We start from the raw sequence: 24,928 nt of genomic DNA, 5'->3' as shown, positions 1-24,928 counted from the left end.
TGGCATCATGGGCCTTAGAACCTTATGTGTTGCTAATGGCCCAGCCTTCATTGCCTCCGGGGAGAGTTGGGCTCCCATCATCAGCAGCTTTGGAGTGAAGTGACCTTAACCCCGAAGTGACAGGGTAGGGCAGGCATCCCCCTCCTCTGGACATGGCATGGTGGCTGTCACAGAGCTTCAGCCCTCCCACTCCCCAGGCTGGGCCAAGCAAGTGAACCCCCAGCCTTTAGGATTGAGGCATACAGCTGGCAGCTGGGGGATACCAGGCTGGTTCTCTTTCAGTGCCTGCCTCCTGGCCTCCTCCCTTCACCCCCATTGTTGCCTCACTGAGCTTCCCGGTGAATGCAGGTTCTAAGGGAACTGGTGCTAACCCAGGAGCGTAACACACGGAATAGTTGACAGATTTAAAGCCCCAGAGACTGTTAAGCTAGGACGGCTGAGTTCCTGGAGAGCTGAGCAGCAGTAGGCCCAGGAAACACCCAGACAAGTGGCTACCCCTTAGCCAGACTGGGCCTGGGCCCTTGACCCCAGACCAGGGTAGCTAGACCTTCCATTCGCAGATCTCACCATGAAGCCGGGATCCCTCAAAGCAGCGTCCCCCATGGGAGCATTGGTGGACCATTTGCAGGTGTGTCTCTGGGAGGGGACCCATCAGGATGATTTGAGGTTGGGGCACATCCTTCCTGTACCTCAGCAGGGGGATGGGGGACAGGCGGGTCTGTCCTAGGAGGTTTGTCTTTGCTCACCCCCCCCCCCCCCCGCCCCCAGCGAGCCTGAGGCAGCTTCCCATTTTCCAGGCCTGCCTATTCACACTGTTTCCCCTGCTCCCCAGCCCTGGGTGGCAGGAATGGATGTTCAGAAGGGAAACTGCCTTGCTACCACTTCCCCTGCCAGCATCTTTTCCCTCTCCCTGCCCGTCTGCTCCTATCCTTCTGTCAGCCTACATGTTGGAGCAGTTCCCAAGCCATTTGCTTGTGCTGAATCCTGAGTGGGGTGGGTGGGGTCAGGCTGAGCCCACTCAGTGTCTGTGCTGCAGCTGCTCCCCACAAACTGTTGTCTAGACCATGCCGGTGCGGAGGCGTCCAGGCGGTGTCTACACAGATACGAGGGAGCCTCCGTGCTGCTCTCCAGGGAACCAGCAAGAGAGGGGGGCTTAGTGCTGCAGGGAAGATGGCGAAGAGGGCCCGAAGGGAAGTGAAACCAGCTTATCTCCCGGGGTGGGAGCAGCTCCAGCACTGGGCTGCTGACCCAGGGAGAACCATCACCAACTGGTGGGAAGGCGTCCAGTCATTCCAGAGTATCTGCTGGGCCAGGAGCTGGGGGTGCAATGGTTTCATATATATATATATGGGGTGCAGTGGTTTCATACACACACACATATTTTTTTCCTTGTGTAATTTTTAGTCTAATGGTGGGGAAAGACATTAAGCATGTAAACACACAAATAACTACATAATCACAAAATATGGAAAGTGCTGTGAATGGGAAATTCCACCATAGGGTAACTGGGACCCAGTGGTGGGGGAGATATCAGGGAAGGCTTCTCTGAGGAGGTGATATCTAAATTGAGAAGGATGCATAGAAGTTAGCCTCACAAAGAGCAAGAACACTGTTCCAGACACATTACTGCCCAGCTTTTTATTTTTCTAGAAGCAGTTTCATTCCTCCCTGCTTTTGTATGAATGACTTTGAATCTGTTTCCACCATAAGCCTCTTTGGCAGAAGTCGTGGCCGAGCCTAACTGTGGCTTCTGCTCCATCTGGGGACTATCAAGGCCTACTGAGTTACATGGTCCTAGTTACTCTCAGAATGAAGTCATGGGTCTGCTCCTCCGTGGCACAGCTCTGAAAACAAACTGGGGCTTGATGGGAGGCAAGCCTGGTAGATTGGACTAGAGGTGTGCCAGGTCGTCTCTCCTGCTTTCCATCTCACTGCTAGAGTCAGTCTCCTGGGTCTAGAATAAGGGCCAGACAGGCAGCACGTGAAGGCCTAAGCTAACTGGTGAACATGCACCTGTCTCAGAGCAGAGGGGGCGGCCTTCCAGGATTAACAGCAAAACAAACTGAAGGAAAAGAGAACTATTTAACTACATCAACATTTAAACTTTTTTTTTTTTTTTTAAGATTTTTCTTTATTTATTTGTCAGAGAGAGAGAGAGTGCATGCTCGCAAGCACAAGCAGAGGGAGCAGCAGGCAGAGGGAGAAGCAGGCTCCCAGGACCCCAGGATCATGGCCTGAGCTGAAGGCAGACCCTTAACCGACTGAGCCGCCCAGGCGCCCCCTTTCGTACCGGGGAGACTGTGTAGATACTTCAAGTGGTGCTGTAGGGTACACTGTCAAGTAGGGATGTTCACATTTTTTTTTACAGCTTTCCTGAGATACATTTCACCTCCCATAAAATTCGCCCTCATCATGTATTTTAGGTGGGAGAAAAGGAGCTTACAAAATGGTACCACAGTGTGGTCCAAACGTTGGTGGTAATGAAAGCTAGAAGCGTGCTCACGTGGGCACATGGGGATTCTGCTTGAATGTTAACAGTGACTGCATCCGGATGCTGAGGTTATCGGTACCTTGTGTTCTTATTTCTGCACATCTGTATTTTCTAATGATTCTGCAGGGAATGCCAATGACTTTGGTATGAAGGAAAAGATTATAGAAGTTTAGGGTTCAGTGTCCCCAAGCCTTTCATGGAAGGATAAAGGCTGCAGTCCTAACTTGGCCATTAGGTCCCCTAGATCTGGCCCTTGTCTCTCCCTCTGGGTCACCTCTCGCCACCCCTTGCTTCATGCTGTACGCTCCGGCAACACGAACTCCTTGGTTGCTTATGTGCCATTTCTTACCTGTGTGGGTTTGCTCACTCGGGTCCTTCTGCCTGGAATGACCTTGCCCCTTGCCCAGCCCACTCCGGTATCACCTTGGCAGGGAAGATTTCCCTGAGCTGCCTGAGGGCCAAGGGCCCCTCCTCAGGGCTGGGCAGCTGGCCTTCCCTGGGCATCCCTGAGGCCCTCTGCCCTCCCTGTGAGGGACTCATCTGTGCACATCTGTGCCCTTGCCTCGTGTCCAGGACACTGCCTCCCCAAGCTGTTAACTGTAAGCAGCTGAAAGGAGCAAGTCTCTTGTCTTACTTAATCCACATCCAGAGGTTATATTCTAGAGTCTGGCTCCTGTGTCCCTCTTTCATCTTAACCCTGGAGGAGACAGGGATTTCCAGGTAGACCCAGGCGCTCAGTGACCTCCGTCTGCGTCCTTTCACTGGCCCTTAAATGCACCATCTATGTTTTCCTTAAAAGTAATCAAAGAAAAAATTGAAAATAGGATAAAGAGAAGAGAAAGTAGACCCCCCCCCCCGCCCATTGACAACTTTGGGTGTTGAGGACCTAAGAGCCAGGGGAGTTTGAGAGAGGAGATCCCCAGGGCAGCCATCTTCCCACTCGGCGGGCGTGAGAGTCCCCAGGCCCTCTCCCCACCGTGCCCCAGAGATCAGATCAGTGGCGGTGCAGGGGGACCCAGGATTCAGTACCTCTGGTCGCTGGGCTGCAGGTACTTGAGGGGAAGGCCTCACTTTGGAACCAGTCGCTTCTGGGCCATCTCTCCTCTCAGTCTCTGGGGTGGTCTCTTGGGGACCCCAGTTTGCATCTGCACAAAGCCAGTGTCCTCTTCTCTGCGTGTGACTGGCCCCTTGAGGCGGGCTGGCTGCCCACTCCATAGTATATGCTGCCTGGAAGGACATCCCGTTTGAGCCCCTGATTAATGCCAAGGAAAGGAGCTGTGATTCTTTGTCATGGGGAACCTTCGGTGCTCCTCCGGGAGGGGGAGGAGGTGGCAGCAGCAGCAGCGGGAGCAGCAGCAGCAGCTGTGTGACACATCCCCAAGTCAGAGACTTGCAGGCTGGGTTCGCCTGAGGAAACTCGCCGACTTGCTCAGCGAGGAGGGCTCTTCTCTGTCTTGTCTAGAGCTGAGAATGAAGCGGAGAGCATCAGACAGAGGAGTTGGGGAAACGTCGGCCAGGGCGAAGGCTCTAGGAGGTGGCATTTCTGGAAATAATGCAAAGAGAGCTGGACCATTCATCCTGGGTAAGCCTCTGACCGCCGGGTGGGCCGGGGTGCGGGGCGCAGGCGCAGTGCCACACCCACCGCAGCGCACGTGCGGGGCCCTCGCCTTGCGACTCTGAGGGCAGTCGCTTTGTGCCAGTGGAAGATCCAGAGCCTTGGGTCACGCCGTACCCGAGTTGTCATTTTTGTTGTAGCCTCACCAGCCTTTGATCAGCTCCAGCTGAGAGCTAGACTGTCTCTTCCCCCAGAGCACCCCATTTGCCCCCCACCCCATGTGTCCCCCAGGAGGCACACAAGCTGCATCAGAACCTGAGACCCATAATCCAGGGCACTTCTCTGACCTTTCTCGGAGGGCACAGTTCATTCCACACGGCGTCTGGTGTAGCCCCCCCGATTTCTTGTAAATTGGCACAGAAGTCGTGCAGAATTGGGTGTGCCCAGTGGTCCAGAAGAGCAGCAGGGCCTTTCTGCCTGATGTTGGAGGCCCAACAAATCAGGGGTGCTGTGCTCAGGGTTGCAGGGGTGAAGTGGGCACTGAGGACACCAGAGACTGGGTGTGAGTTTTGCTTTGGGGCAGCGTCTCGGACTTATGGGCCCAGGACAGCTCCAGCCCCAGTTGCTGGGCAGATGGCTCCCGGCGCCTACCACGTGCCAGGCCTGGGCTATTTGCTGGGGGCGCAGCAGTGAGCAGGGCAGACAAGTTCCGGCCCTCACAGAGCTTAACGTTAGTTGGAAACAGAAACCGAGTAAAGAGCACGCAAGATCATCAGTGGGGCGGTGGGGGCCGTGAAGGAAGTGAACAAGACAACGTGAGAGCGGGACGGCCTACAGGGAGCGTGTACCAGGAAGGTTCCTGATGAGGAAGTGATGTTTGGGCTGACCCCCGAAAAGGAGAAGGCTCCAACCATGTGAAACGCAGGGGAAAAGCATTCCAGACGGAAGAAACAGCAAATGCAAAGGCCCAGAGGCAGGAAAGGGCTTAACAAGTTAGTACATAAGAGCCCAGTGTAGCTGCAATATTGGCGAGGGGGTGGGGGAGCGTCATCAGTGAGGTGGGCAGGTACCAAACCATACAGGACCTCTGAAGCTAAGAAAGAAGTTTCGACTGTATGTTGAGAACAGTGACACACTGTGATGTGACACTGTGACCTTGTCTGACTTCTGCTCTGAACGCTCAGGCGGGATGCCAGCAGGGGACAGTGAGCAGTGTCCATCTCCAGGAGTACAGAAGTGCCCCAAACCTGGGCCCCAAGAGGGGCCAGGCGGTCACCGCCGCCGACCAGGGGAGCTCCCAAAGCTGTAGTTCCTCAGCCTGGAGATGCTGATTCGAGGCTCCAGGTTGCCGCAGGGACCTCTACTTTTACCACCGGCTCCTCAGAGGTCCCAGCACGCCCCCGCCGTTGAAAACCCCTCCGTCTGGGAGCCGGCCTAGAAGAGCCAGGTGTCCCTCAGGCACACGCGTACGTGCCCCTCCACTGTTGGAGGGAGACGGAACTCTCCACCAGGAGACGTGGGGGGGGCCGTGAACTGCAGAGAGACCACGTGGTGCCACGAGAGACAGGGCTCCAGAAAAGTCAGCCCCAGGCTCTGTGTGCCGTAGGTCCCCGTCTGGGCAACTCCCCGGTGCCGAGCATTGTGCAGTGTTTGGCGAGGAAAGACGGCACAGATGACTTCTATCAGCTGAAGGTGAGTGAGGCGCCCGGGGCGGGGAAGGCTCGGGCCCCAGGGGCTGGCCTGCCAGCCTGCTCTGCCCTCTTCTCTACCTTCACACCCGCACCTCCTGCGAACATGAGTAGCACCGTTTCTTCCCGGGAAGCGGTCGGGCTCACGCAGTCGCGCTCCGAACAGGCCTGATCTCAAGAGCGCGATCAGAGCAGAAGTCACACTGCCGTCACTTCGAGAAAAACCTCGCACGTCGTACGTGCCTGTGCGAGTGCGCGTGCCCGTGTTGCGGGCCCGACCGCAAGCCCCCTGCTCTTCCTGCTCGAGTCATTCTGCTTTGTAAAGTAAGGTTTATTTTTGGGTTTTTGGTCTTTTTATGTGTGTGTGCCTTCCTAAAGATCCTTACCCTTGAGGAGAGGGGGGACCAAGGAATAGAAAGCCAAGAGGAGAGGCAAGGCAAGATGCTGTTACACACCGAGTACTCTCTGCTTTCCCTCCTCCACACGCAGGACGGCGTGGTTCACCACCACGGGCTCTTCCAGGTGAGTGGCAGAGGGGGCTGCCTGTCCCCCCTTCCCCCGCCCCCCACTCCTGGCTGGCTCCTGGGGCCGGCCCCTGCTGGGGCCACGTCTGTACGTGGAGCAGCTCACCCACATGACTGCCTGGGACCCCTGCATGCTGGGTGTGCCAGGACTTGCCGGGGTGTGGGCTGGAGGTCAGGCTGTGGCCACACCAGCTGCTGCAGCGCCCCGGCCACGAGGCTCGCCGGCCTGTGGCAATGCCCCTTTCTTTGGAGAGCCACTTTTCCAAGAAGGGAGGAAGACATGAAGTCTTTTAAAGACGCCCAAGCTCTTTCCTGTTGTGTCGTGTCAAGAATTGGCCCAGGCCAGGGTGGAAGGAGGGCAACGAGGAGGGACAAGCCTTGTGGGCCACCTGTGGATCCCACGGTTGGTTTTGGTACCGACAGTCCTTTCGCCTGCCCCGGTGTCCCAGTTAGTTGAGGAAGTATCCCTGAGCCCCCCGTGCTCAGATGTTCCAGGTCCCTTAGGGAAGGTAGTAATGAGTAACTTGTACCCTGAACAGAGGCCTCCTCGAGGCCGAACCAAAATTGTGTCTCCAGAAACGCGGAAGGCCCGGCTCAGGGTACCCGGGAGGCCTCCTGCTCCACCCTCCAGCAGAGCTTCTGCAGGGCCCTCAGCTAGCCACGCTGGCCAGGGCCGCTCTTGCTGGATGGACCCGGCACCCGAGAGGCCATGTGCTGGCAGGGAGGCACAGAGGTTTTGGAGCCGGTGGTCCTGGAGTCAGGTTGTATGACCTTGGCCAAGTCACTTCCGGTCCCTACGCCTCAGGTTCCTCATCGGTTTAATGGAGGCGGCGATGGAGGCCGGCCTCGCAAGGTGGTCAGGACAGTGAGCGGGCGTGTGTGCGGCCACACTCATCACGGTTACTTCCTTGTCAGCTTGAGTTCTTGGATAGAATAAAGGGAAGATGCCCCCCCACCCCGCCACACACACACCCAAGGTCTTTTATTCTTAGATGTGCGATTAGAGGTGACTGAACGTCAGTTTCCCTTCCACGTGACACCAAACCGGGGGGTCGTGAGCGTCATCTCTGACAGCTACCAGAGCTCGGCCCTGCTTTATGTCCTCTTGGATAATAGAACCTGGGTGCTTAGAAACATTTCTAGGGTCCCCTGTGTGCCAGACACTGCTGGGCCTCTGGGGAGGAGAGAACAAGAGGTATGATCGCGCTTGGAAGGAGAAACGTGGCTCTTCAGTCCCCAGCAGTTCCCTGGGAGGCAGGCGTCAGTCTGCTGGGGCTGACACCGAGCATCTCCCCAAGCTGGCTCATCGGTAGAGCATGCAGCTCTTGATTTCGGGGTTGTAAGTTCAAGCCCCATGCTGGGTGTAGAGATTACTTAAAACAAAAATTAAAAAAAAAAAAAAAGAAAAACTTAAAAAAAAATAAAGGAAAAATGTCTTTTCGGCAAGGAACACAGGCCGGCACTTACTACCGCGCGCTGGTAGCAGGACGCACTCCCTGAGCGCCGGCATGGTTGCCGTGTTCTCTGAACAGCCTGTGAGGGAGGGTGCCAGCTCCCTTTGACAGATGCGGGACCAGAGACTGGGAGAAGTGAGGTGAACTGCCCCGCGTCCCACAGCTGGGATGAGCGGGACCTGGGGCCCGAAGCCCGCCTTTTCCACGGTTCCGTGGCTGCCCAGGAGTCTGGCTTCCATGGGAAAGCAGTTGTCTTGGACACACAGGACACCTCACTTCTACTGTCGCGGACCTTGGTCATGGCTGGAACCTCTGGGAGTGGCGTGGAGGGAAGATGCACCGGGGCCCCGGGTCTGCTGCCCGTACCCGGGGCCCAGAGGTCCCCTTGGCATTACTCGCTCAGCCCTGATACGAACCCTTTGCACTGGGATCAGAGCGAGAAGCCTTTAACATCAGCCCCTGGTCCCGGCTGCCCAGGCCTCAGGCCGCCACCCCGCACATGTGCAGCTCGGTCCAGGCTCTCCCCTTGGTGTGTGTCTCCGGCTCCAGAGGAGAGTCCCCGACCCGCGACCCTGGACCGGCAGGCCCACGACCAAGCCCTGGTCTGTCCCCTTGCCTCCCAGGACCGCACCTGTGAAATTGTCGAGGACGCGGAATCCAGCCGAATGGTGAAGAAGATGAAGAAGCGCATCTGCCTTGTCCTCGACTGCCTCTGCGCACACGACTTCAGCGACAAGACCGCCGACCTGATCAACCTGCAGCACTACGTCATCAAGGAGAAGAGGCTCAGCGAGCGGGAGACCGTGGTCATCTTTTACGACGTGGTGCGCGTCGTGGAAGCCCTGCACCAGGTGAGGCTCTGCCCCCCTGCCGGTCCCTCCTCCTCTAGCTGGCCCGTCCTGGGCTCCCGGTGACCAAGAAGCGTCCGGGCCCCACTGCCACGGAATGCCACCCTTCTTGCCGCTGCTCAGCGGAAGCAGCTCTGGTTCCCGCCCCCGCCACGCCCAGACGTGCTCTGCAGCTGGAATGTCCAGAAGGAAAGTGGCTAGATGACCTGTGTAGCCAGTGAGGCATGGGGCTGCAGGCCTCAGCCCAGGTTCCTGGGGAGGTGCTGCCCCGGCAGCCCAGCGGCACCCAGCGTAGCAGCTGCCTGTCTGTCGAGAGGCTAAGCTGTAGTCTCCCAGCAGAGGTGACAACGGTGAGATCCCCCCGGGGCAGCCGCAGCTTGTCTCTGAGCTCTCCCTAGGGTAGGGCTGTCTGGCACCCCGAGGTCCAGGTGAGGAGAGCCTGCGCCTCTTCCTGGCACACAGCGTCTGCGGACTGAGCCTGCGGTACCTGGTCCCCAGAACCGTGAGAGTTCACCTCTGACCGCAGATGTGGGCAGATGCTAGTGTTTTTCTCAGCGGGATATTACCTGGAGGTGGAGAGAGGAGTGGTGTTCCCCCTTGGCTCCTGTCCCGAGGGGAGAAAACTGGGGAGACCGCCCCTGGTAGGACAGAGACTGCCTGGGTCCACGTATTACCCCATCCCTACCGGTGGTTGATGAGGCCTTAGAACGGTCCTGATCTGTCTGTGGCTGGCAAATCAAGGCATGGGCCTAAAGCGACAGTCGTAGGGCTTTTTCCTGCCTCCCCAAACCCCTGGAGAGCCCACATCTTACAGGCTGGGCCCAACCCTGGCGCCATCCTTCATGGTCCAAACCACGTGCCTGTTGCTTTTCCAGAAAAACATTGTGCACAGAGACCTGAAGCTTGGGAACATGGTGCTCAACAAGAGGTAAGACCCTTCTCTGTCAGGACGTGACCTTGCGGCTGGCACGGGCTGCATGCTGCAGCGACCCCATGCCCTCCAGTGCCCCCCGTTTCTGACTCACAACAGCCCACTTCCCCAAGAATCCCGGGGATGCCTGCTTCTGCCTTTTGCTACGTGGGAATATGGTGCTTGCTCAGAAGGGGGGACTCTTAGGGGCGCCGGGGTAGCTCCGTCAGTTGAGTGTCTGACTCTTGATCTGAGTTCAGGTCTTGATCTCAGGGTTGTGAGTTCAAGCTCCACGTTCGGCTCCTCACTGGGCACGGAGCCTACTTAGAAGAAGAAGAAGGGGAGTCTAACAGGCCACAGGGCACGGAAAGGGAGCTCTGGGAAGGATTCCAAAGATCCTCCTTGGGCCATTCATTTGGTGTGTGTAGTGGTGCTCAGTAAATGACTATAAAACATGGGAGAAATGAGTGAAGGAATGACAGGTGAGCAAAATGAGGCCTCGTCTTAGGTCGGGTTCCCAGGAAACAGACTCTGAGATGCGTGTGCAGCAGGCTCACTGGGAAGTGCTCCTGGGGCAAAGGGCGGGACTGGGCAGAGGGAGAAGCTGAGCTGTGCTACAGTCACAACGGGGCCTCAGCCTGGAAAACTCAGGAGCCAGGGAGCTCTTCAGATGTCCCAAATTGAGGCAAGGGGGCGCATGGCCTTGGGTGCATGGCCCTGCCCTGGGCACAGCCTCAGAACGCTTCCTTTGGCTAAGGGGGTTTCACGGAAAAGGATGCAGCTACGAGTGGTCAGAAGCCGTCACTCAGCAGCAGGGGGAAAGTTCCTCGATCCTGGGGGGGTCTGGACGGCTCACCCTCGCACCCTTGGTCCATCTGTGGCAGAGGGAGATCACACAAGGCCCCTGCTACAGGCTATCACTCCCCCCACACCGGGTGGAGGGGCCCCAGCCTCATAGGGGCCCAGGACCACCGGCAGGCACTGCCACGACCATAGCAGTGCAGGGCTGAGAAGGGCTTGCCACCTCCCCTGCTCTCCCTGGGCCTCTCACCCTTGCCACCACCTCCAGGAGTTGAAGTGGGTCAGAGGGCTCGCAGATGGCAGGCACCAGTCTCACAGCAGAAGCGGTGTGGTCATGATTTGTTCCCTGATGTGGCCACCCACTCAAGAGGGGGCCCGCTGTCCCTATGAAGTGGCCAGAGCCACAGCAGTCACAGGAGAAGAAGCTGCAGGGAGCGAGGCCCCTGGGGAGGGCATGGGGGAACCAAACCCCCGCCCCACGCCATGAGGAGGTCACCGCCCTTCTGCCACCACCAACCGGCACCGGTGCTGCAGACGGGCAATCTCCCAGAGTCACCGTGCAATGGGGTGCTGACCAGAAAGCACTGGGTGGGGGCCTGTAGAGGAGGGCGGAGGCTCTGGCCATCTGAGTCAGTTCCCTGAGGGATGAGTAAAGATTGGCCAGCTGGAGAAAGTGAAGCCATGAAAACCTGACCCTGTCATGCTCCACAGTGAGGAGGGAAGGAAGCCGAAATTCCAGGGCTGCTGGAACGCTTGACGGGCCAAGTGAGAGAGCTGGGGAAGCTTGGGGTCAGACCAGGCTCTGAGCCCAGCACTGCCTCTTCATTCCCCTCGAGACCATGGGAGTTCATTTGATTATGTATTGGTTGATTGCTTCATCGTGTCTTGAGAGGCCGCTGTGGTAGCAAGCACTTCTCTGAGCTTCCGTGTCCTCGGCTGTGGCAGTGGAGGGGACTAAGCCTCCCTGCAGACATGGAACTGCCTCACGGGCTGGGTCCATCGCAAGCGCACCCCATGCTAGACGGCCCGTAGCTCGCTTCCCCGGGAGACGAGGCCTGCTGGGGGTTGAGCGGCTGGTGAGGGCACCAGCGGGGAGCCCAGGGGGCTCTGGCCCCAGCCCTGAGTTGCACTGGGGGGCAGGTGCTAGAGAACCCGGACCCTGCCAGCCCTGAGAGCGTGTTGTCTTATTTGGACTTGAGGCCCTGGCCTTCTGTGGGATGCTGGCCCGGTACCCTCCTGCTCTGGACAGCAGGCGTGCTGCTCACACAGAGGGGGCTTTTTTTGTTTGTTTGTTTGTTTGTTTAAAGACTTTATTTATTTATTTAACAGAGACACATCAAGAGAGGGAACACAAGCAGGGGGAGTGGGAGAGGGAGAAGCAGGCTTCCCGCTGAGCAGGGAGCCCGATGCGGGGCTCGATCCCAGGACCCCGGGTTCATGACCTGAGCCAAAGGCAGACGGTTAACGGCTGAGCCACGCAGGCGCCCCGCGGGGGCTTAGTTTTTGACCACCTAAGTGCGTCTGGCTGCAGAGCCCATGTGCCCTGAGGCCTTCTACGCAGCCACGCGCTGCCTCCGAGCAGCCTAGGGGTGCCTGTGGGAGCGCGCACTTGTACGCCTGTGCCGCTGAGCCCAGAATGCGCCCGGCCTCTGTGCGCCAGGCGGGTCTGCTCCCCTAACTCCAGGCCACTGCGGTTCTGGGAGTCTAGGCAGGAAGCCCGGCCGCTCTCGAGTAATGGCAGTGGAGCTACGGCCGTGGCTCCATGCGTGTCCGTCTGTCTGTCTGGGTGTGCATGTGCACGCGTGCCACATGTGTTTTCCTCAGATAGAGGAGCACCGGTACCTCACTCAGCCCCTGATCTTAGCTGCATCGCTTCTCATCTGATGATCCCCTTTTTGGGGTCTTGCGACAGACGGAGTGCTCCTGGAGGGGGCGGCGGTGCAGAGGGACCCAGTGCGAACGCCATGCCCTGCCCCGGGCGCGTCTGCAGCACACCCCTCCCTTCTCACTCGCACCCTTGCAAAGTTCGAAGGCGGGCCTGGAGGAGCGCCAGCCCCCGCCTGCCTGCCAGGCCGGGCCCTAACTCCAGCTGCAGAGGCAGGCAGCCGAGCTGGAGGCCGCCTCTGGGCCTCGAAGAACAGAGCGGCCCCAGGGGAGGACACAGGGAGAAGGGTTTGCTAGGCGGCTATCGTGCTGAGTTCACCCCACTTGGGAGAAAAGGCAAGGGTTGAAACCTGAAATACCCTTTGGGGTTATATGAGGTCTGCTGTGGGTTCTTTTTCCTTCCTCCTCTCTTTTTGGGTAAGCAAGTTGCACACCAAGTTCCTAGAAAAGGAGAAAAACGCTGGTAGCCCAAAGGGCCATAACTGAAGAGTGACTCACGCAGAGCGGGTTCTGCTGACGCAGAGCTGCCTCCCTTCACCCCCACTGCCCTCGCCTCCTGCCGCAGGACGAATCTGGGCGGTCTGGGGCTCCCAGGGATCTGGGCGCCACCCGCCAACTTGGGTGGTAGTGGCAGGGCAGGGGAGCGCGGCCAAGCTTCGGGAGGTCTCGGAGTTGACCGTGTGGTTTCCCGTGGGACAGCCTCCAGGATCGTCGGCGGTGTGGGCCGGCTCGGCCCTGCTGCCCGCCGCCCAGCCACACACAGCGTCCTCGAGCCCCCTGGCCCGGCCCAGGCCCAGAGGGCAGCACAGCCCGTGGCCTGCTCGCTCCCAGGCCTGTGGCCGCAGCGTGGTTCCCCTCGCCCGCCGCCTCAGGTTGGGTCTTTCCTGGGGTCTCCCGTTACTAGCCCTCGCCTGCTGTGCCCGCTGTGTGAGGAGGAGAGGATAATCCAAGCTAGCAGTCAGTTACCGGTCGCCAGGCCCCCGGCTCTGTGCCTTCCCTGGGCTTGTCTTCCTGTCACATCCTCACACAGTCTTGGGAATGGGGTGCTAATAGTCTCCATTTGACAGATGAGGATACAGGTTTAATGAGAGATTAAATGAGGCACCCACGGTCACACAGCCAGGGAATGGCCAAGCTGGGCCTGGGGCCTGGGACTCTAATGCCCAAGCCCCCCAGACCGCCCTGAGCAGTCCCTTCCCAATGTCTTGCGCCTCCGGGAACCCCTGCAGGACACACTGCCAGCCGCAGCAGCCATCTGATGTGGGGGGACAGACTGTGGGCCTTCAGCTCTGTGGATGCACAGTCCCACATTCAGGGCGGTGACGTGGGCGGCTCAGAGGGGGAGCAGTCCACTTCTTGACATGGTATCCTTGGCCAGACCCTTCGCCTGCTCTCTCAGGCCCTAGCTGCCCTGGGGGCCACCAGGCAGATTTCTGTGGCATCTGACGGGGCAGGCCTGTATGCAGAGCGAGAGTCGAGGCCTCCATCCGGAACGCAGAGGACAGACTGACCTTTGTTTTATACCGAGCCCTTTGCCAGCAGAATTCCCCGAGATAGCTGAAGGGCTCGCAGGGCCTGTTGGTCACAGCTCCTGGGGAATTCCATGCTCAGCCCCACACACCCTGTACCTCTGAGCCGACCCCCTCTTCAGCCTGGAGACTCAGCCAGTGAGAGGCGGCGGGGGACCCCTCACGGGGCTGCCCTTCCTGCCGTCCCCCTGCTTCTCTGCCCAGCCAGCTGACACGGAGCTGGGCAGGTGACCCCTGCCCCCTGTGGGTGGAGAGGCGCCCTTCCTCACTAGCCTTCCTCGACGGGGCCTCTTGGGGGGGCCTGCCCACCGCCACCGCCTGGGTGGGGGTAAGGCCCCCTCCCTCGGCCTCTTCCTTCTGTGCACACTGTGAGCGTCATGAAAGGATCCCAGCCCTAAGCGGCTCTCACCCACGATGCTCAGATGGGAGTCTGTGGTCTTCTAGGTCAGGGGGGAGTCTGAAGCCCAGGACAAGGGCTGAGTGAGCTGTGGTGGGATTGGAGGGAAATTCAGGGGCTGGGCACTGCCCAGGGACACGGGCACGAGCAGTGGCCATCCAGAGTACAGGCTTGGGGTCAGGCGGACCCAGGCCTGGGTCCTGCTCACTAGCCCCCTGACCCTGAGCAGGTCCCTTCGTTTCTCTGCACCCTAACTGCATCACCTGTGAGAACGGGGCAGCGAGAAGCCTCCCTCCTAGACTCCCGTGAGGGCGAGTGCGCACAGTCCGCTCGAGACAGAAGCCAGGGCCTCCGCCCGCTCGGTGCTCCGTCAGCGTTCGTGTTCAGTACTGTCCCCGGGACGCTGATCCACAGTGACCAGGGTCATGACCACAGGGATTGGCCGAGGGGAACAAAAGTGGCCCCCGTGGGTGGACTCCAGAGCCCTGCCGAACTTCCTTTTCTTTGTACGGAAGTGAGGGAGCTGAGCTCGATCTCCCGTCGTTCCAGATGTGCATGTTCTGTGAGGTGGTTTTGGGACATCGCCGCAAGTCGTCCTGAGTCCTGAGCTGCGGCCCCAAGGCTCAGCCTGGACGGCAGGTTCCGGGGAGCCCCTCTGGAGCACTCACTGGGTCGGAGGGACTCACATTCCTCTGGTCCCGGGTGCTGAGGGGACCGCTCAGCAGGTGCAAGCAAGGGTGAGCGGCCAGCGTGAGCGCCGCGATGGCACCGCTCACACAGCCGCGGGGGCCCAGGGAGCAGAGGAGGGTGTGGGTGTGATTCCTTTGCTCCCTGGGCGAGACGGGGGCAGCCGGGCGCGCGCGGGCACAGACACGACGTTTGTTCCTTCTCTGCCCCCTGCTCCCAGGACGCATCGGATAACCATCACCAACTTCTGCCTCGGGAAGCATCTCGTGAGCGAGGGGGACCTGCTGAAGGACCAGAGGGGGAGCCCTGCCTACATCAGCCCAGATGTGCTCAGCGGTACGTGCGGTGTCCAGGCAGCGGGCCCCAAGGGCTACGCGGCGCCGGGCTCCACCGCGGCTCACACCTTCAACAGAGCGTGTCTGGGGGCGGGCCTGGGCCAGGTGCCGGGACTTCAGTGGGGGTCCGAACCAGTACTGTCCGTCTGCGTACAAAATTTGGGGTCTTATGGGGGAGGAGGATGGTAACCCTCACCCTGGCTCAGGGTTAGTGGCTCTCTGAGATTGTTTCTCCAAGTGTGAACAATGGGCACTTGAAGGACTTTCCTGAGGAAGTGACATTTGAGCTGTGATTGCACGGACAGATAAGGACTTGAGGGGGCGGGACAGGGCAAGCTGTGGCTGCTGCCCAGCCAGACAGGGAGCCTGGGTCAAGGTGAGGCCAGAGAGGTGGGCAGCGGCCAGACCAGCAAGGCCCGAGGGAAGCCCCATTGAGAACACCATCCTGCGTTTCAAGTGCGCAGGCCGCCATGAGCAGGTCTTCCCCGGCTCTGGCACCGCGACAAAGACAGCTCTCCCTTTGTTCTGTTCCTTCAGTAGTTCCTCCTTCCTTCCCTCCTTCCATCTCCAAGCCCTCCCTCCCTCCCTTCTGCCTGAATTTTCCCAGCGCCTACCATGGAGAAGGCCCTGTTCTGGACGCTGGGGGTACGACAGCAAATAGGCACACAGACGTCCCTGCTTCCTGAGCGCTGAGCTGACCTTCTAGTGGGGAGGAGACAGCCAGCACCCAAAAGAAAAAGCCAGTTACACACTGATCACGCGCCGATCCCACCGCCGGGCATCCGGCGCCGTGCTGTGCACGTGACCTGCGTCATCTGCTTAGACCACATGGCGACCCTGGGGGGGAGATCCGAAGTCCCTTTGTCGTAGCTAATAGTGAACCTGAGAACTGAGGCTCACGTCCTGGCCAGCCTCCTGCCCAAGCCCACGTTCCCCGGGACACTTTCCTTTCCTTTCCCTTTTTCTTTGCCATCTTACCACACGTTGGCCGCCTCCCCCGGCTGAAGCTCTCCCAGGCCGTGCTGCCACTGTCCCCCCAGGACCTCGAGGTTTGGGTTGGAGTCGCCGTGGCCTCTGCTAGAGGGAGCCACGTGCCAGGGCTGCACCCCAGCTCCCCGGGGACCAGCCCAGGCTGGACACCCTCCATGAGATTCCCCAAAGCATCCTTGTGGGTGACAGAGCCAGGACGATGCACCGGGCTCTTCCCTCAGCGCAGGCCCATGAGGTGGGGCCTGTGACCGCATGGCGGGAATAGAAGGGCTGGCTCTGGTCAGGCCGCCTCAGCGATGCCAGGCCAGGGGGGCCTCCACGTGCACACACTTCCTGCTCCTGCCCGTGGCCTCTCTCTGGCTCTTCCAGATTCGTGCCGGTCTTAGAGGATGAAACAGAGGAACCCAGTGCTTCAGAGAGAGTCCTAGACCCGGAGGCTGGAGAGCCGGCTCTCATCCTGGCCTTCAGCCCCCTTCTCTGAGCCCCAGTCTCCTCCTGCGTTAAGAGCGGGACGCGTTACTGCCTCCCCACGTGGTTAAGAGGTTGAAGCGGGATTATTGACTATGAGTCCGGCCACGCGGGCTCCGAGTCGAGGTCTGCCACTTGGTTTATTCTGTGTTCCAAGCACAGCCTCCGGCATCTGGTCTGGAGCTGTGAAAAGGCAAACATGACCTTGCCCGCATAGGGTTTATAGACTGGTTAATAACTGTGTCACCTTGGAAAAGTTACTGACTTCTCTGGGCCTCAAGTTTCGCATCTATAAAACAGGGATGATAACAGCCCCTGCTTTATAAGGTCCTGTGCGATTAAAGAAGGCCTTTAACCTGCTGTCTGGTAATAAACATTAGCCGGCATTATCATTACGGGAAGGAAGGCTTGAAGTTCAGTCCTCTCCGAAGCCAAAGCTCAGGGAAGGGTCGCCGGCCCAGGCAGAGCTCCTGGGGGAGCTTGTTGGCTGGAGGGGGCTGTTCAACTCCCGTCCAGTCAGGGCAAAAGTCCTGGGGCTCAAGCTGAGGGAGCCCACACCACCTTGGCAGCGGGGCCCCTGCTGCGGGGGCCCCTGGTCCTGTCCTAGGCATCTCAGCAGGAACCGCGTGTGGCCACTGCAGCTTAGAGTCGTGGCACAGTGGGCTGCGATGATGACCCCACGTGGCAGAGCAGGGTCCAGGAGAACGGGGTTGCCCTGGCGTTGACCGTGGGGTCAGCTGCACAAGGTCACCCACGTGCTGCTCTTTGGCACTGGGGGTTAGACAGGGGCTGGGGTGACACAGCCTTGGAGAAAGCGTAGCAGAGACCGATCTCCACAAAACCGCCTACTGTAGCAGCCAGGGCGAAACCCTGCGAGGTCAGCATCCTGGCCCCATTTCACAGATGAAGTCATAGGCTAGGAGAGGGGGGCCCGTGGTACCTTCTGGAGGCACAGGCCGAGGCCTGTAAGGATACTTCCATGCACATGTGCAGTACACACCTGGTTAAGCTGCTTGACCTTCGGTGGGCCTGGAGAGCCTTCCAGAACCAGTATCCCCTGACCCAAAGGCATCTGTCGCCACCCATGCGGCTTCAGGACCCAGAGGAGGGATCCTGGTTGTCCAGGCGCTGCCTGGTGCCCGGGACAGGACATTGGAGTGCCCTTCCACACCCGTGGGGAAGCTGAGTCATAGTCTGTGAGCTGGGCTGCTGCTGGGTCTGCTGTCCCAGGGACGGGGCGGGCAGGGAATTTCCAAAGGCTTGAGGTGCTGGACTTGCGGGAACGGGCCAGGCAGCGGCCGGCGCACCGGAGGAGCTCTGGCGCGGGTGGTAGGCGATGGCCTTGCCCCGAGAGTGGGAGTAGCAGGGCTCCTCCAGTCAACTGTGTGGTGTTGGACCACTGACGTCCCTGCACCTCATTTTGGAAAAGGAGAGGAAATACCTAATTCACAGAGTTTGGCGGAGACGAAATGAGAACATCTCTTCCGGTGCCGTCACAGCGTGGCGCTCGCTTAAATGCTCGCTCCCTTCTGTTCTGCAGGGAGGGAAACAGCACGGAGGTCACTTAAATGGATGCTCATTCCTCTAGCAAACGTTGGGGTCCCTGCTGGGCACCGGGGCTCAGCAGTGCGCCAAGCAGAGCAGCACCTGCGTCTGAGAACTTACCTTCTCTCGGGGGAGATAGGAAGTAAACAGGGGAGGGGATCCTCACAGACGGGTCGAAGCGCTCTGGGGCGAGGGGACAGGGATTGGGCAGGGCTGGCCGACTAGCTCTTTGTCCCGCACACACGCTCCTGGCCACCTGCTCTGTGAGCTGCTTGGCTGGGCGCCGGGGCCGTAGACCCAGGCCGAGCCGCCAAGAGCTTGCGGTCCGGCAGAGCAGGGCTGGTGTGCCGGCAGGTGGCCTGCGCAAGGCCAAGGGTAGTCCCTTCTCCTCGGGGGTCACTCCTCGGTGGGGCATCGTCCTGGGAGGAGGTGCGGGGGGAGGGTCCCGCGGATAGGATGTCAGGCACGCAGCTGGTGAGCTGAGGGAAGCCCAGGCCGGGGCTGAGCGCGCCTGCGTCCATGTGCCCCCCAGGCCGGCCGTACCGGGGCAAGCCGAGCGACATGTGGGCCCTGGGCGTGGTGCTCTTCACCATGCTCTACGGTCAGTTCCCGTTCTACGACAGCATCCCCCAGGAGCTCTTCCGCAAGATCAAGGCCGCCGAGTACACCATCCCGGAGTGAGTCCCGCTGCCTGGGGAGGGGCGGAAGCGGCCACGCGAGGCTCGGAGTGGTGGGCTGGGGAGCGGGCAGCAGCCTGCCCCGCCTGAGCCCTGGTCCTCTCCCTCACCAGGGATGGGCGCGTGTCCGAGAACACCGTGTGCCTCATCCGGAAACTGCTGGTCCTCGACCCCCAGCAGCGCCTCGCCGCCACCGACGTCCTGGAGGCCCTCAGTGCCATCATCGCGTCGTGGTAAGTGGGCCGGTGCCGGCTGGTGGAAGTCTGCGTTCGGCCCGCGCTTAGGCCCTGCCCATCCCACCCAGCAAAGCAGCTTGAGATGGGGCCCGTTCCTTTGCCAGACAGAGTCTGATTTCCAGATATTCCCCCACGGGCGAGATGGGAAGGGTGCCGCCAGAACTCAGGGCCGAGCGTCCCCGGCGTGCCAGTTTTTGCCGACTGTGGGACTGGCATTAATTACCTCACCGATTTTCCACCACAGCCTGTGAGGTAGAAATGTCCCCCATTATCGGCTGAGAAAACCGAGGCTTGGGAGACAGAGTCATTCATGTCGAGAGGGGGCTGAGTCGGGACCCAGTGAGTGCAGCCAAGTCTTAGAGCCGTGGGGCTCCCGCCGGCCAGGCCTGGGGAGCCGGCCTGACTCGTCTGCCTTCCCGCAGGCAGTCCTTGTCATCGCTGAGCGGGCCTTTGCAAGTGGTTCCTGACATCGACGACCAGATGAGCAACGCAGACAGCTCCCAGGAGGTGAGTTGGGAAGGTCAGACCGGTCGTCACCCAGTCCCAAGGGACCAGCATCCAGGGACGGCAGGCAGGGCCGGGGCAGAGGGGGCAGCTCCCGGCAGGCTGCAAGGCCCCCTCCGTCTCAGCTGCCCGGGGCCTGCCTTGCCTCCGTAGCCTGCAAGAGGGGCCATGGGGCAGTGGAGGCGGGGCCCAGCCTGGGCCTCTCTCAGTTTCCTCCTCCTGCCCGAGGCCTGGTGCTGCCCTGTGCTGGTCCTTTAAACGGCCACATTGCTCTGCCTCTGACGCACTGGGTCTCTCTCAGCCTTTCTGCTCTCCTTTTCCAGATGATTCATTTTCTCCCAGTTTTCTCTCATTTCCTGTTCCCTGCACCGGAGAAAGTGCTGGGCCTGGCATGGAGGCAGACCCGGGGCCAGGCAGCAGCTGGCAGGCAATCTTAGGGTGCCCCCTGGAGGGCAGGGCTTGGCGAGCAGAACCATGGGAGGAATGCCATGAGGACCTTCCCTCCCTGTCCCTGCCCCTCCTCCCCCTGCCCCAGAGCTCCACAGCCTTCGCTGGGCAGGTGGGAGCAGGAGGAGCCTCCTGGCCCTGGGGAAGAGAGTCGGCAGGCCCTCCCTCGCCTCCGTGTCACCCGCAGTGCATCTGTCCGTCTGCACCACAGGCCTGTGTGGCCATGTTCTTCTCAAGAGAGGTGCAGTGAATTTGCTGGTCACATAGCCCAGACCCCAAGTCTGAGCGCAGAGCGCTGCTCTCCCCCATGACAATCAGCACAGGGACCTGCCACTTCCGAGCGGCCCTGCTGGGCTGCCCAGGCCCCCGCCCCCTCGGCTCCCTCCCAAGAACAGCTCTGAGGGGAGATTGCTGCCCCGGAAGCTAAGGCTTCCAAGGTCATGCGACCTCCCCCAAGGTCAGTGTGTTAGGAAGCAGGGGATCCGCTCCAATCCCAGGCCTGTCCCTCTGCTGGAGCGACCCCCGGGACAGGCCGCAGGCAAGGTCCAGGCTGGCGGGCGGGCTTCGGGACCGGGGAGGGCGGCCTCTGGAGTCTGGAGCCAGGTCACGTAACAGTGGTTCCCGGCTCTTCTCTGCAACCCCACCCCTCTCTCTCTCTCCCCCCTCTCTCCCGCCCTTCTCTCCCCCCCCCCCCCCCCCCCCCCCCGTCTGCTTGTCTCCTTGTCTCCCGAAGGCGAAGGTGACGGAGGAGTGCTCCCAGTACGAGTTCGAGAACTACATGCGGCAGCAGCTGCTGCTGGCCGAGGAGAAGAGCTCCGTGCACGAGGCCCGGAGCTGGGTGCCCAAGCGGCAGTTCGGCAGCGTGCCCCCCGTGCGGCGGCTGGGCCACGACGCGCAGCCCATGAACCCCCTGGACGCGGCCATCCTGGCGCAGCGCTACCTGCGCAAGTAGCCCCCTCGCCGGGGCTCCGGCCCCAGCGCCACCTCTTCCGACCCCCAGCCAGCGGCCCCAACGCTCCCCCACCGGCTGCGTCGGGCGGGGACGGGGCGGGGACAGCGCAGGGCACGCACGGGGTCAGCAGACGTACCACGAAGCTACCTTGAGAATGATCGCTTGATTGTTTGGTTTTTTAATCTGAGAAGCCTAGATAACTAATCTGCTTTTAATCATGACGTTTTAATCTACCTCTGGCTCTTTAACCGCGCTGTCTCCGGACTGAGTGAGAGGGAGGAGGAGGGAGCCCGCCCAGCGGCCCGGCCCAGGGCTGCGGCCCCCCCCCACGCCCCCCAGACAAATAAGCTGAACACGCAGCTCGCTGCTGGCTCCCAAAATGAACACCCACTGCCCACGGCCCTCCCCGGGCCCCTCCAGGCTGTCTGACCCTCCCCTTCTGACCCCAGGCCCCTCAGTCCAAGCTTTGGAAAACTTCACCTCATCTTAAGCAGAATTCAAATATATTTATTTTTGTACTGAAACCAACTTCTCTCCCATCTCTAGGTGGCTCGGCCTGTGGCCACTCCCTGCCCCCACCCGCACCCCCACCGACCTGGCTGGACAGCAGGGAGTCCACCGCCCACACGTGGACCCCCTCCTCGCCCCCAGGCTCAGAAGCCCCTTCTTGCCGGCCCCTCCACCTCCAGCCCACCAGTCCCTCCTGTTTCTGGTGATGGGGAGGCCTTTCTAGACTTGGTTCTCTTTCTCCCATCTCAGTAGCTTCTCTGAGGTGCTGCATCCTCGCATTAACCCTGGTTTCTTTCTGCACCCGCACCGTGGTACCGAGGTGACGCTGACGCAGATGTGAATGGGGTGCCTGGTGGTCAGGCGGGGAGGGGCGCGCTGGGCCGACCGTGAACGGGTGGGCCCTGCTCGCACGTCCTCTTGCTCCCCCCACCCCTCTGTGTTCACAGAATGGTGGAGGCATCTGCCCTCCTGTTCTTGCCTCATAATGGATGTGGTGTCTCTCCCAGCAGACCCTGGCCAGGGCCCTTCATCAGGGCTGTGGGGCTCGTGGGGAGTGCTGTAGGGACTGGGGGGTCTGCCTGGCTTGAGAACAGCCCTGCTGCCCTTTTTGAGCCGAGATTTTGAAGTGGATGCCCGTCTTGCCAGAAACACTGTTCTCACCAGAATGCCCTTCTTTCCCACTCTCCCTCACTGGACTTGGCCTTGCCCGGTGCCAAGCAAAGACCCCTCCTCTGGCCTATCCCCCCAGGCCCCCCTGGAAAGGCTGAGTGTTCCCCTCCAGGCAGCCCTGGGCCCTCAGGCCCTGTCTGTTCTTGCTCCCCAGTGGGGAGGTGACTGAGGCCTGTGTGACCTTGTTTCCCAAAGTGTGAGCTGCCCCCTCCCCAAAAGCTGACTCACTGTGAGTGACTTGGGCAAGTTCCCAAACCTCCTTGTGCCTCAGTTTCCCCATCTGGAAAAAAATGGGGCCACCTCTTGCCAGCAGTAGCAGGGCCGCCCATGCCCCTTCCTCCCCATGCCCCCATCCCAGCACTTGGGCGCCTCATGCCTCTGCCTCAGTGGGTCTGTGGGAGCCCACCGGAGCCCAGCACTTATCCCCCTGAGCACCAAGCCCTGCCTCTACCAGCGGCCAGCCGCCGAGGGCCAGGGTGTCGTGCTGCGGGGTGGGGGATGGCCTCTTTTCTATATTTATTTCAAAAAGAAGTCTCCCAAGGGAGTAGAAATGCAGTCTGGCCCAGGGCTCCCAGCCCCTGTGACTGTCCTCCCGTGAGGGTCTCGGCCGTGCCCCTGTCCAGCGGCCTGCCGGACCCTCTGGGCCTGCTTGCCACAGGGGGGCTTTCTCCTCCTTTTCAGAGCAATACCCTCGGGGGTCTGCGGAGCCTTATCAGACAGGCTGCGCCCTCCAAGGTCAGCCCTGCGTCTGACGTTTGTGGCAAAGCAAAGGGGAGGAGGCTGGGCCCGCCCTCACCGGGTGTCACACGCTGAGAGGTCCTGTTGTAAAGAAACAAAACAGAAAAAGTCACAAAAAAGTTTGTATAAAGACATATTTTTGTACTACATGGGGACTCTTCCTGCATGTCAGCAATAAAACTTCTGACCTGGAGCCAGTGTGGCCTGTCCCGTCTGCTGTTCTTGCCCTTCTCCCCGTGTCTCTGTCTCTCCAGCCCCCGCCGGCCAGGGCAGGCTTCCTGCAGCTCTGGGCTCTGCAGCGGACAGCCCCCCACCCCGCAGCCCCGGCCCCACCAGCGCCACTGCCTGGGTGGAGGGGGGACAGAGCTGCCGGCATTCTCCTGACCCAGTAGTGCACCCCCCCCCTCCGGTGCAGGCAGGAGGCATCCCAGAGCGGCTGCAGCCCGAGTGTCGGTCCTCCCTGCCAAACCCCCATCTGGGGTCGGGGGATCCGGGCCGGCCAGAGGCTGCCCGTGTGCCCACACGCCCACCCAGGGCAGCTGGCGTAAGAGGGGCGGGCAGGCCTTTCCTGAACTCGCCTCCCCCTCGCTCCCCTCCATAGGAAGCCAAACGGCTTCCTTCCTTCCCTTCCTCTTTCCTTCCTTCCTTCACCTAAATTTAGACGTTGCGGAGCACTGGAGCAGTGAAGCTGCAGGTAGGCCGGCCCCGCCCTCAGCACCCCACGGAGCCCCGACAGACCCACTCCTCTGTTCCGGACCCACACACAGCCCCAGGTCAGCGAAGGAGCAGTGCCCGCACGCGGGAGGCCCTTCACAGGCAAGTCGCACACAGCAAGAGTGAGGCGGCCCTGGGGCTCTGCGAATTCTCCAGAGCTGGCCCGACCCCTCGCCCCCAACCTTCACACCACACCTACCCAGCGGCCAAGTGGCCGCCACCTCCCTGGCCACCCCCAGTCTACACACACTGCGCGTTTCACTTACCCGGCCCTCGTCGGCAGAGCTGTCTCCCAGCGCACCTGCTGCGGCGCCTGGCCTCATCTCCACGGCCGCCCCCCTCCCGTCCCCCACCCGATCGGCCTCGGGTCCGTGCCCGGGTGTCTCCCGGGAACACGCAGGGGGCAGCCTTACCAGTCACCAACACCCAAGACAGCCGCACGCGGGCAGGGACTCGCTCGGCCGACTCGCTTGTCCACACCTAGGACAGGCACGCAGCTCACACTCCAGAACTGTTGCTCTCTTGACCTCGACGTACCAGATCGCTCTTCAGTGTTTATTGTGAGCCCCGGAAGCCATGGAAGGAGAAAGTACCAGAAAGGTGGGGGGTGACCAACAGCCTCCCATGTCCTGAGAAGTCAAAGAGGAACTGAGACGTCCCCCCCCTCCCCGTTTTAGCCACGTCCGGGCCTCCAGCGGCCTCAGGGGGAGCGGTCTCAGAGAAGCCGGACTGGAGCTGCCCAGCTAAGTGGGGGAGGGAGGAAATGGAGTCTCAGTGGCTCAGGCTGCTGAGCCCAGCTTACCTGGACTTCCTGCCCACCCCCCCCCATGTCTAACCCACTGCTGATCCTGTCACCCGCCAGGCAGAATCTGACCGCTTCTCGAGGCTCCCTGTGAACACCCTGTCTGAGCCCCCACCCCTTGCTTCCTGGCCTCCCTGCTCCTACCCTTCCCCTACAACCGCCCAGGGGCCACATGGCAGCCAGAATGAGCCTTTTACATGCCCCATTTTGTCCCTCTCCTGCTTACGCACCTCTGATGGCTTCTGTCCCATACAGAGTAACGTCCAGAGGTCTGTCTGTGGTTTGGAAAAGTCCACAAACAGAGCTCTACACCTGGCCTCCTCTCTAACTTATGGGCCCCCCCACCCTCCTCACTCCCTGTGCCAGCCACACTGGGCTCCTTGCTGATCCTGAGGGAGCTGAGCAGGCTTCCACCTCAGGGCTTTAGCCTGGCCTATTATTTCTGGAAGCCTCTTCCCCCAGATTATTTGCATGGCTGCCTCCCTGACTTCCCTCTGCTCAAAATGTCACCTCAGAGAGGCTGTCCCTGAACACCCGGCCTTCTCTAACCCCTTAAGGTTTCCGCTTTATGTT

General features: G+C 60.5%; 1 protein-coding gene across 6 annotated transcripts in view; it reads left to right on the top strand.

The window, feature by feature from the left end:
* The window catches only part of STK40 (serine/threonine kinase 40), a 38,383-nt gene extending 15,346 nt beyond the window's left edge, over nt 1-23,037 (top strand). For 4 of the 6 annotated variants that reach the window (XM_026516661.4, XM_044390413.2, XM_048222056.2 and 1 more), the window contains exons 2-11: nt 3,954-4,073; nt 5,653-5,738; nt 6,113-6,256; nt 8,336-8,563; nt 9,436-9,488; nt 14,989-15,104; nt 18,639-18,783; nt 18,897-19,016; nt 19,442-19,526; nt 20,704-23,037. In XM_026516661.4, coding sequence (XP_026372446.1) covers nt 3,962-4,073; nt 5,653-5,738; nt 6,113-6,256; nt 8,336-8,563; nt 9,436-9,488; nt 14,989-15,104; nt 18,639-18,783; nt 18,897-19,016; nt 19,442-19,526; nt 20,704-20,922 — 1,308 coding nt within the window. In that variant the 5' untranslated portion in view covers nt 3,954-3,961 and the 3' untranslated portion in view covers nt 20,923-23,037. Of the gene's footprint in view, nt 1-52; nt 629-3,953; nt 4,074-5,652; nt 5,739-6,112; nt 6,257-8,335; nt 8,564-9,435; nt 9,489-14,988; nt 15,105-18,638; nt 18,784-18,896; nt 19,017-19,441; nt 19,527-20,703 lie in introns of those variants that run through there. The other 2 variants (XM_044390415.3, XM_044390412.3) reach the window with 2 other exon arrangements.
* Nucleotides 23,038-24,928: the final 1,891 nt, after the last annotated feature.

This window comes from Ursus arctos, unplaced genomic scaffold (genome assembly GCF_023065955.2).
Source record: "Ursus arctos isolate Adak ecotype North America unplaced genomic scaffold, UrsArc2.0 scaffold_32, whole genome shotgun sequence".
Classification (NCBI taxonomy): Eukaryota; Metazoa; Chordata; class Mammalia; order Carnivora; family Ursidae; genus Ursus; species Ursus arctos.
Note: the sequence above shows the minus strand (reverse complement) of the source record. Positions and strands in the feature narration are given on the sequence as shown.